Here is an 11,706-nt window from a genome sequence, read left to right as displayed (position 1 = left end):
GTCTCGTGTCTGGCGCATGAGGTGACGGCACACCCAGGCTTGTGTCTCGTACGTGAGCTGAAGCTGTGGCCGGTCTCCCGTCTGGCACATGAGGTGACGGCACACCCAGGCTTGTGTCTCGTACGTGAGCTGATGCTGTGGCCGGTCTCGTGTCTCACACATGAGGTGACGGCACACCCAGGCTTGTGTCTCGTACGTGAGCTGACGCTGTGGCCGGTCTCCCGTCTGGCGCATGAGGTGACGGCACACCCAGGCTTGTGTCTCGTACGTGAGCTGACGCTGTGGCCGGTCTCGTGTCCCGCACATGAGGTGACGGCACACCCAGGCTTGTGTCTCGTACGTGAGCTGACGCTGTGGCTGGTCTCCCGTCTGGCGCATGAGGTGACGGCACACCCAGGCTTGTGTCTCGTACGTGAGCTGACGTTGTGGCCGGTCTCGTGTCTGGCGCATGAGGTGACGGCACACCCAGGCTTGTGTCTCGTACGTGAGCTGACGCTGTGGCCGGTCTCGTGTCTTGCACATGAGGTGACGGCACACCCAGGCTTGTGTCTCGTACGTGAGCTGACGCTGTGGCCGGTCTCCCGTCTGGCGCATGAGGTGACGGCACACCCAGGCTTGTGTCTCGTATGTGAGCTGACGCTGTGGCCGGTCTCCCGTCTGGCGCATGAGGTGACGGCACACCCAGGCTTGTGTCTCGTACGTGAGCTGACGTTGTGGCCGGTCTCGTGTCTCGCACATGAGGTGACGGCACACCCAGGCTTGTGTCTCGTACGTGAGCTGACGCTGTGGCCGGTCTTGTGTCTCGCACATGAGGTGACGGCACACCCAGGCTTGTGTCTCATGCGTGAGCTGACGCTGTGGCCGGTCTCGTGTCTGGCGCATGAGGTGACGGCACACCCAGGCTTGTGTCTCGTACGTGAGCTGACGCTGTGGCCGGTCTCGTGTCTGGCGCATGAGGTGACGGCACACCCAGGCTTGTGTCTCGTACGTGAGCTGACGCTGTGGCCGGTCTCGTGTCTCGCACATGAGGTGACGGCACACCCAGGCTTGTGTCTCGTACGTGAGCTGATGCTGTGGCCGGTCTCCCGTCTGGCGCATGAGGTGACGGCACACCCAGGCTTGTGTCTCGTACGTGAGCTGACGCTGTGGCCGGTCTCCCGTCTGGCGCATGAGGTGACGGCACACCCAGGCTTGTGTCTCGTACGTGAGCTGACGCTGTGGTCGGTCTCCCATCTGGCGCATGAGGTGACGGCACACCCAGGCTTGTGTCTCGTACGTGAGCTGACGCTGTGGCTGGTCTCGTGTCTCGCACATGAGGTGACGGCACACCCAGGCTTGTGTCTCATGCGTGAGCTGACGCTGTGGCCGGTCTCGTGTCTGGCGCATGAGGTGACGGCACACCCAGGCTTGTGTCTCGTACGTGAGCTGACGCTGTGGCCTGTCTCCCGTCTGGCGCATGAGGTGACGGCACACCCAGGCTTGTGTCTCGTACGTGAGCTGACGCTGTGGCCGGTCTCCCGTCTGGCGCATGAGGTGACGGCACACCCAGGCTTGTGTCTCGTACGTGAGCTGACGCTGTGGCCGGTCTCGTGTCTCGCACATGAGGTGACGGCACACCCAGGCTTGTGTCTCGTACGTGAGTTGACGCTGTGGCCGGTCTCGTGTCTCGCACATGAGGTGACGGCACACCCAGGCTTGTGTCTCATGCGTGAGCTGACGCTGTGGCCGGTCTCGTGTCTGGCGCATGAGGTGACGGCACACCCAGGCTTGTGTCTCGTACGTGAGCTGACGCTGTGGCCGGTCTCCCGTCTGGCGCATGAGGTGACGGCACACCCAGGCTTGTGTCTCGTACGTGAGCTGACGCTGTGTCCGGTCTCGTGTCTCGCACATGAGGTGACGGCACACCCAGGCTTGTGTCTCATGCGTGAGCTGACGCTGTGGCCGGTCTCGTGTCTGGCGCATGAGGTGACGGCACACCCAGGCTTGTGTCTCGTACGTGAGCTGACGCTGTGGCCGGTCTCCCGTCTGGCGCATGAGGTGACGGCACACCCAGGCTTGTGTCTCGTACGTGAGCTGACGCTGTGGCCGGTCTCCCGTCTGGCGCATGAGGTGACGGCACACCCAGGCTTGTGTCTCGTACGTGAGCTGACGCTGTGGCCGGTCTCCCGTCTGGCGCATGAGGTGACGGCACACCCAGGCTTGTGTCTCGTACGTGAGCTGATGCTGTGGCCGCTCTCCCGTCTGGCGCATGAGGTGACGGCACACCCAGGCTTGTGTCTCGTACGTGAGCTGATGCTGTGGCCGCTCTCCCGTCTGGCACATGAGGTGACGGCACACCCAGGCTTGTGTCTCGTACGTGAGCTGACGCTGTGGCCGATCTCGTGTCTTGCACATGAGGTGACGGCACACCCAGGCTTGTGTCTCGTACGTGCGCTGACGCTGTGGCCGGTCTCCCGTCTGGCGCATGAGGTGACGGCACACCCAGGCTTGTCTCGTACGTGATCTGACGCTGTGGCCGGTCTCCCATCTGGCACATGAGGTGACGGCACACCCAGTCTTGTGTCTCGTACGTGATCTGACGCTGTGGCCGGTCTCCCGTCTGGCGCATGAGGTGACGGCACACCCAGGCTTGTGTCTCGTACGTGAGCTGACGCTGTGGCCGGTCTCGTGTCTGGCGCATGAGGTGACGGCACACCCAGGCTTGTGTCTCGTACGTGAGCTGACGCTGTGGCCGGTCTCGTGTCTGGCGCATGAGGTGACTGCACACCCAGGCTTGTGTCTCGTACGTGAGCTGATGCTGTGGCCGCTCGCCCGTCTGGCACATGAGGTGACGGCACACCCAGACTTGTGTCTCGTACGTGAGCTGACGCTGTGGCTGATCTCGTGTCTTGCACATGAGGTGACGGCACACCCAGGCTTGTGTCTCGTACGTGAGCTGACGTTGTGGCCGGTCTCCCGTCTGGCGCATGAGGTGACGGCACACCCAGGCTTGTCTCGTACGTGATCTGACGCTGTGGCCGGTATCGTGTCTCGCACATGAGGCGACATCTCACAGCTGGATAATTGTGGAAACGCCCATCCTTTATTGTTTGGTAGAGGTTGTTCATGGTCTTTGTGGTGGTTTTGTCACCAGTTGGTGTCTTGTGGCCTCATAGACATCGGTGAGATCCTGGATGTGTTGCTGGACCTGTGGCGGGGCAGAATGGCCATTAATAGAGTGAAGGTGGCTTAGTCCGTCCCCGCTTTGTTCGGCTCGTGTCCTGCCCTCCCGCCGGCCGCTCCTCACTCTGTGGTTGGTGTAGTGCAGTGATAACCTGTGCAGCGCCCTCTTGTGAGCTCATGAACGTGTCGGCCTGTGGACCCTCACCATCTCGAGTTGTGTCACCGTATCCTCTGTGACGACGCTCCTGTCCAGGACCGCGATGTGATGGAAGAGGTTCTGTGCTGCCATTTTGATTGTGCCGATCAGTAGGGTCTTCTTTGTGGCTGTATTCTGAATGTGCATCCAACGTGATTCCTGTAAATGAGAAGAGTGAAAGAGTGACGTGCTCGTCCGCTTCCATCGGCCCCAACGTCCAGATCCTCAGACACCAACGACTCCTGTGTGCTGCTTTGAGAAAAAGCCCCTATAAGATGGCTCCTAGCACCGCGCCTGGACGACCATGAGAATGGGGAGGGGGGGGGGGTCTCACAACGTCTAAAGTGCCGTCACGTGCCCTGCACCACCGTCCCGCAGGGGCCCCATCAGCAAGCAATGAAAACCTCACCATCGTTCTGACTCTTCAACTGCTCAATCTCCACTCTGATGTGATCTGCAGAGCTGGAATCAGGATGCTGCGTCGCACCATACTCTGTCCGTGACTACTCCAACCACTGATGAACTACACCATCCAGCATTCATACTCCGTCCCATCCATCCTCACCCACAAGAGTCGCTGGTTCTGAGCTTCGTCCAGATCGCTCTGCAGTTGGCCCAGCTGGTTGTCGAGCTGTAGCTCCTCGTCTTCTTTCTCCTTCAGGAAGCTGCATAGTTGAGCTCTGGCCTGGTCACTAAACGCCTGCGCCTCCTGCACGGCGCGCTGCAGATAACGGGATGTGTCCACTAACATATAGAACCGGTCGAGGACGTCACCCGAGGCCCGAAACTGAAACAAGACCAGACTGTATTCATCCAGTGACCAGGCAGACAAGCTCCACAGCCAGCACCCGGTGTATACAGCATATAGAGCACCCAGTACTCTATTTACAGCACCCGATGTATACACCATATAGAGCAACCGCTGTGCATACTATATACAGCATATAGAGAACAGCACCTGATGCATGCGGTGTATACACCATATAGAGCAACCGGTGTATACAGCATAGACAGCACCCGGTGTATACAGCATATAGGGCACAGCACCTGATGCAGGCGGTGTATACATCATATAGAGCACCCGATGCACACACTATATACAGCACCCTGCGTACTGACGATCTGTATTGTCCCATATATCTCTCTGTGGATCGCTCCACTGTCCCATCTCTCGCTCTCTCCGTTGATTGCTCCACTGTCCCCATCTCTCGCTCTCTCTGTGGACCGCTCCACTCTCCCATCTCTCGCTCTTTCTGCAGACCGCTCCACTGTCCCATCTCTCGCTCTCTCTGCGGATCTCTCCACTGTCCCATCTCTCTCTGTGGACCGCTCCACTGTCCCCATCTCTCGCTCTCTCTGTGGACCGCTCCACTGTCCCATCTCTCGCTGTGGATCGCCCCACTGTCCCATCTCTTGCTCTCTCTGCGGAACGCTCCACTCTCCCATCTCTCGCTCTCTCTGCGGTTCGCTTCACTGTCCCATCTCTCACACTCGCTGTGGACCACTCCACTGTCCCATCTCTCGCTGTGGATCGCTCCACTGTCCCATCACTCGCTCTCTCTGTGGATCGCTCCACTGTCCCATCTCTCGCTCTCTCCGTTGATTGCTCCACTGTCCCATCTCTCGCTCTCTCTGCGGAACGCTCCACTCTCCCATCTCTCGCTCTTTCTGCAGACCGCTCCACTGTCCCATCTCTCGCTCTCTCTGCGGATCGCTCCACTGTCCCATCTCTCTCTGTGGACCGCTCCACTGTCCCCATCTCTCGCTCTCTCTGTGGATCGCTCCACTGTCCCATCTCTCGCTGTGGATCGCTCCACTGTCCCATCTCTCGCTCTCTCTGTGGACCGCTCCACTGTCCAATCTCTCGCTCTCTGTGGACCGCTCCACTGTCCCATCTCTCGCTCTCTGTGGACCGCTCCACTGTCCCATCTCTCGCTCTCTGTGGACCGCTCCACTGTCCCATCTCTCGCTCTCTGTGGACCGCTCCACTGTCCCATCTCTCGCTCTCTGTGGACCGCTCCACTGTCCCATCTCTCGCTCTCTGTGGATCGCCCCACTGTCCCATCTCTCGCTCTCTGTGGATCGCCCCACTGTCCCATCTCTCGCTCTCTGTGGATCGCCCCACTGTCCCATCTCTCGCTCTCTGTGGATCGCCCCACTGTCCCATCTCTCGCTCTCTGTGGATCGCCCCACTGTCCCATCTCTCGCTCTCTGTGGATCGCCCCACTGTCCCATCTCTCGCTCTCTGCGGATCGCCCCACTGTCCCATCACTCGCTCTCTCTGCGGATCGCCCCACTGTCCCATCACTCGCTCTCTCTGCGGTTCGCTCCACTGTCCCATCACTCGCTCTCTCTGCGGTTCGCTCCACTGTCCCATCTCTCGCTCTCGCTGTGGACCACTCCACTGTCCCATCTCTCGCTGTGGATCGCTCCACTGTCCCATCACTCGCTCTCTCTGTGGATCGCTCCACTGTCCCATCACTCGCTCTCTCTGTGGACCGCTCCACTGTCCCATCTCTCACTCTCTCTGTGGACCGCTCCACTGTCCCATCTCTCGCTCTCTCTGCGGATCGCTCCACTGTCCCATCTCTCGCTCTCTCTGCAGATCGCTCCACTGTCCCATCTCTCGCTCTCTCTGCAGATCGCTCCACTGTCCCATCTCTCTCTGGATCGCTCCACTGTCCCATCTCTCGCTCTCTCTGTGGATCGCTCCACTGTCCCATCTCTCGCTCTCTCCGTTGATTGCTCCACTGTCCCATCTCTCGCTCTCTCTGCGGAACGCTCCACTCTCCCATCTCTCGCTCTTTCTGCAGACCGCTCCACTGTCCCATCTCTCGCTCTCTCTGCGGATCGCTCCACTGTCCCATCTCTCTCTGGACCGCTCCACTGTCCCCATCTCTCGCTCTCTCTGCGGATCGCTCCACTCTCCCATCTCTCGCTGTGGATCGCTCCACTGTCCCATCTCTCTCGCTCTTTGTGGACTGCCCCACTGTCCCATCTCTCGCTCTCTGGATCGCTCCACTGTCCCATCTCTCGCTCTCTCTGCGGATCGCTCCACTGTCCCATCTCGCGCTCTCTCTGCGGATCGCTCCACTGTCCCATCTCGCGCTCTCTCTGCGGATCGCTCCACTGTCCCATCTCGCGCTCTCTGCGGATCGCTCCACTGTCCCATCTCTCGCTCTCTGCGGATTGCCCCACTGTCCCATCTCTCTCTCTCTGGATCGCTCCACTGTCCCATCTCTCGCTCTCTCTGCGGATCGCTCCACTGTCCCATCTCGCTGTGGACGGCTCCACTGTCCCATCTCTCGCTGTGGATCGCTCCACTGTCCCATCTCTCGCTCTCTGCGGATCGCTCCACTGTCCCATCTCTCGCTCTCTGTGGATCGCTCCACTGTCCCATCTCTCTCTGTGGATCGCTCCACTGTCCCATCTCTCGCTCTCTCTCTGGATCGCTCCACTGTCCCATCTCTCGCTCTCTCTGCGGATCGCTCCACTGTCCCATCTCTCGCTCTCTCTGCGGATCGCTCCACTGTCCCATCTCTCGCTCTCTCTGCGGATCGCTCCACTGTCCCATCTCTCGCTCTCTCTGCGGATCGCTCCACTGTCCCATCTCTCGCTCTCTCTGCGGATCGCTCCACTGTCCCATCTCTCGCTCTCTCTGCGGATCGCTCCACTGTCCCATCTCTCGCTCTCTCTGCGGATCGCTCCACTGTCCCATCTCTCGCTCTCTCTGCGGATCGCTCCACTGTCCCATCTCGCTCTCTCTCTGGATCGCTCCACTGTCCCATCTCTCGCTCTCTCTGCGGATCGCTCCACTGTCCCATCTCTCGCTGTGGATCGCTCCACTGTCCCATCTCTCGCTCTCTCTCTGGATCGCTCCACTGTCCCATCTCTCGCTCTCTCTGTGGATCGCTCCACTGTCCCATCTCGCGCTCTCTCTGCGGATCGCTCCACTGTCCCATCTCTCGCTCTCTCTGCGGATCGCTCCACTGTCCCATCTCTCGCTCTCTGCGGATTGCCCCACTGTCCCATCTCTCTCTGGATCGCTCCACTGTCCCATCTCTCGCTCTCTCTGCGGATCGCTCCACTGTCCCATCTCGCTGTGGACGGCTCCACTGTCCCATCTCTCGCTCTCTCTGCGGATCGCTCCACTGTCCCATCTCTCGCTCTCTCTGCGGATCGCTCCACTGTCCCATCTCTCTCTGCGGATCGCTCCACTGTCCCATCTCTCGCTCTCTCTGCGGATCGCTCCACTGTCCCATCTCTCGCTCTCTCTGTGGATCGCTCCACTGTCCCATCTCTCGCTCTCTCTGCGGATCGCTCCACTGTCCCATCTCTCGCTGTGGATCGCTCCACTGTCCCATCTCTCGCTCTCTCTCTGGATCGCTCCACTGTCCCATCTCTCGCTCTCTCTGCGGATCGCTCCACTGTCCCATCTCTCGCTCTCTCTGCGGATCGCTCCACTGTCCCATCTCTCGCTGTGGATCGCTCCACTGTCCCATCTCTCGCTCTCTCTGCGGATCGCTCCACTGTCCCATCTCTCTCTCTCTCTGGATCGCTCCACTGTCCCATCTCTCTCTCTCTCTGGATCGCTCCACTGTCCCATCTCTCGCTCTCTCTGCGGATCGCTCCACTGTCCCATCTCTCGCTCTCTCTGCAGATCGCTCCACTGTCCCATCTCGCTCTCTCTCTGGATCGCTCCACTGTCCCATCTCTCGCTCTCTCTGCGGATCGCTCCACTGTCCCATCTCTCGCTCTCTCTGCGGATCGCTCCACTGTCCCATCTCTCGCTCTCTCTGCGGATCGCTCCACTGTCCCATCTCTCGCTCTCTCTGTGGATCGCTCCACTGTCCCATCTCTCGCTCTCTCTGTGGATCGCTCCACTGTCCCATCTCTCGCTGTGGATCGCTCCACTGTCCCATCTCTCGCTCTCTCTGTGGATCGCTCCACTGTCCCATCTCTCGCTCTCTCTGTGGATCGCTCCACTGTCCCATCTCTCGCTCTCTCTCTGGATCGCTCCACTGTCCCATCTCTCGCTCTCTCTCTGGATCGCTCCACTGTCCCATCTCTCGCTCTGTCTGCGGATCGCTCCACTGTCCCATCTCTCGCTCTCTCTGTGGATCGCTCCACTGTCCCATCTCTCGCTCTCTCTGTGGATCGCTCCACTGTCCCATCTCTCGCTGTGGATCGCTCCACTGTCCCATCTCTCGCTCTCTCTGTGGATCGCTCCACTGTCCCATCTCTCGCTCTCTCTGTGGATCGCTCCACTGTCCCATCTCTCGCTCTCTCTGTGGATCGCTCCACTGTCCCATCTCTCGCTCTCTCTCTGGATCGCTCCACTGTCCCATCTCTCGCTCTCTCTGTGGATCGCTCCACTGTCCCATCTCTCGCTCTGTCTGCGGATCGCTCCACTGTCCCATCTCTCGCTCTCTCTCTGGATCGCTCCACTGTCCCATCTCTCGCTCTCTCTGTGGACCGCTCCACTCTCCCATCTCTTATTCTTTCACCTCCTCTGATGCTTCCACTGTGCACTGCAGAAAGTCACAGAACTTGTTGTATATTTGAATTTGGGCCTGGATCTTCTGCTTCCTTTTGACCAGTGAGTGTTGCTCCTCCTGCAGGCAGCGCAGTTCCTGCTCCTTACGGTCACAGATTTCTCGAGCTCCCCTCGCTTTTACCTCTGCCTGCCGGCATTTCACTTCATTCTCCTAGAAAACAGACAAGATGGATACTTCGGCGATGGCGTCTCTACCAGGGATTTGGCTTAGAACCTCGGACAAAATAATGTGATATAATGAAAACCTGATAGACCATAATATAAAGAATGATGTCCGTCCAGCTGGGGTAGTGTCCGGGGTGTTAGGAATCAGACTAATTGGTAAGAAATACAAAAGCTGTTGTAAAAGAGACTCGGCAGATATCAGAGAAGAGCTAGAGGTCATCAGAGTTCTCTTGTCTCACACTCAACACCAAGAAGGAGAAGTGGCGTATGATGGAGATCGCCGGACGCAGACATCGCTGCTCTGCAGTATTAACACAATGGAAACCACATTATCACAACCTTTCAATGTGTTCAGTCTGGATGGAGTCTGAGCCACGTGCAGAACTCCGGCCACCTTCAGGCTCGGCTGCTGTCACTGAGATCATTAATGGTCATCGGAGGAAGGATCTGCCGCTGAATGTACAAATCATCAGGATCCGCTGCTGGCAGCTCCTGTGTGATCAGCGACCAATGACGTCCCCGATCTGCTCAATGGAGACAAATCCGGAGACGCTGCCGGCAGCTCCTGTGTAATCACCGACCAATGACGTCCCCGATGTGCTCAATGGAGACAAGTCCAGAGACACTGCCGGCAGCTCCTGTGTAATCACCGACCAATGACGTCCCCGATGTGCTTGATGGAGACAAATCCAGAGACACTGCTGGCAGCTCCTGTGTAATCACCGACCAATGACGTCCCCGATGTGCTGGATGGAGACAAGTCCGGAGACGCTGCCTGCAGCTCCTGTGTAATCACCGACCAATGACGTCCCCGATGTGCTGGATGGAGACAAGACCGGAGACGCTGCCGGCAGCTCCTGTGTGATCACTGACCAATGATGTCCCCGATGTGCTTGATGGAGACAAATCCAAAGACACTGCTGGCAGCTCCTGTGTAATCACCGACCAATGACGTCCCCAATGTGCTGGATGGAGACAAATCCAGAGACACTGCCGGCAGCTCCTGTGTAATCACCGACCAATGACGTCCCCGATGTGCTTGAAGGAGATAAGTACAAAGAGGCTGCAGCCACAGGAGCAGGTTTAGGCCCCGCAGGCGTTTACAGTAGTGTGAGGAGCATGCAGCCTGGGGTTGTTGTGTGGAAGAATGGTTCCTGGACACTTTGGAAAAAATGTTTGCACCTCTGGTTCCAAAAATAAATGGAACACCGAGCTGTTAGTGACCAGGAATGAAGGCCAGAGGGTTACAACTACCGGACATTATACCACCCGACACCATAATCCTGGGAGCAGGACTGCTGTGGAGTCCCCTCGTGAAGCCTCTTCATTGATCTCACCTCACTGTGCTAAAAAGCCATCATGGTATAGAGCAAGATGGCAATGGAGGCTGGAATGAAGGCCGGTCCTCTTTTCCATTAGTCAGTCAATGACAGCCAGAGATTAGTCTGGAGACCATGTAGACAATGCCATGAAGAGGATTTATAAGGGAAGGTCATTACACAGGTGCTGCCGGCAGCGTCTCCGGACTTGTCTCCATCGAGCACATCGGGGACATCATTGGTCGGTGATTACACAGGAGCTGCCGGCAGTGTCTCCGGACTTGTCTCCATCGAGCACATCAGGGGACGTCATTGGTCAGTGATTACACAGGAGCTGCCGGCAGTGTCTCTGGACTTGTCTCCATCGAGCACATCAGGGACATCATTGGTCGGTGTTTACACAGGAGCTGCCGGCAGTGTCTCCGAACTTGTCTCCATCGAGCACATCAGGGGACGTCATTGGTCAGTGATTACACAGGAGCTGCCAGCAGTGTCTCCGGACTTGTCTCCATCAAGCACATCAAGGGACGTCATTGGTCGGTGATTACACAGGAGCTGCCGGCAGTGTCTCTGGACTTGTCTCCATCGAGCACATCGGGGACGTCATTGGTCGGTGATTACACAGGAGCTGCCGGCAGTGTCTCTTGACTTGTCTCCATCGAGCACATCAGGGGACGTCATTGGTCGGTGATTACACAGGAGCTGCCGGCAGAGTCTCTGGACTTGTCTCCATCGAGCACATTGGGGACGTCTCCGGCCGGTGATCTCCATCATTCACCGCTTAGTGGTGTTGTAGTTTGTGTTGCAGAGTGTGTACAGCGCGGCTTGTCACGTGCAGTGACACCAGATGTTATACCCACACTCACCAGTATGAGGCTCTGGTTTCTCAGTAATTGATCTTTTAGCCCTGCCTCCTGCACACGTAGCTCCTCCCACCGCAGGGTGACTTCTTCCATGTTGGAGTGAAAATCCTGTATACAGTAATCCATGTTAGCTGCTGATGGTGTGGGGGCCCTTACTGATGACATCACTATCGGGGAGGAGCTGTGATCATCCTGAGCCTCCAGGTTCATGAGAATACTCATACATGTAGGCGGCAGGTGATGAGAGAGAGAAGAACGACACACGAGGGGACGAGGACCGTAAGGGTGGCACACACGAGGCGACGAGGACCGCAAGGGTGGCACACACGAGGCGATGAGGACCGCAAGGGTGGCACACACGAGGCGACAAGGACCGCGAGGGTGGCACACACGAGGCGACGAGGACCGCGAGGGTGGCACACACGAGGCGACGAGAACCGCGAG

At 58.2% G+C, this 11,706-nt stretch overlaps 1 protein-coding gene across 1 annotated transcript; it reads right to left on the bottom strand.

Moving 5' to 3' along the window:
• Positions 1-3,103: 3,103 nt before the first annotated feature.
• On the bottom strand, positions 3,104-11,355 carry LOC141161474 (coiled-coil domain-containing protein 42-like). The gene is made up of 5 exons (XM_073646284.1): positions 11,266-11,355; positions 8,866-9,066; positions 3,924-4,145; positions 3,368-3,517; positions 3,104-3,187 (listed from the first exon to the last, which is right to left on the bottom strand). Exons 1-5 carry the CDS (start codon positions 11,353-11,355, stop codon positions 3,104-3,106), a joined length of 747 nt encoding a protein of 248 aa, XP_073502385.1.
• Positions 11,356-11,706: the final 351 nt, after the last annotated feature.

Source organism: Phyllobates terribilis, unplaced genomic scaffold (genome assembly GCF_046119375.1).
Source record: "Phyllobates terribilis strain yellow unplaced genomic scaffold, ASM4611937v1 Scaffold_9__5_contigs__length_417890890, whole genome shotgun sequence".
NCBI lineage: Eukaryota > Metazoa > Chordata > Amphibia > Anura > Dendrobatidae > Phyllobates > Phyllobates terribilis.
Note: the sequence above shows the minus strand (reverse complement) of the source record. Positions and strands in the feature narration are given on the sequence as shown.

Bases quoted from the DNA above. Each gene is read 5' to 3' on its own strand.
- LOC141161474 (XM_073646284.1), bottom strand. From the start codon at position 11,355: ATGGAAGAAGTCACCCTGCGGTGGGAGGAGCTACGTGTGCAGGAGGCA. The intron at 9,067-11,265 runs GTGAGTGTGGGT...TCTGTTTTCTAG, and splicing joins GAAACCAGAGCCTCATACTG to GAGAATGAAGTGAAATGCCG. The intron at 3,518-3,923 runs GTGAGGATGGAT...TCTCATTTACAG, and splicing joins AGAACCAGCGACTCTTGTGG to GAATCACGTTGGATGCACAT.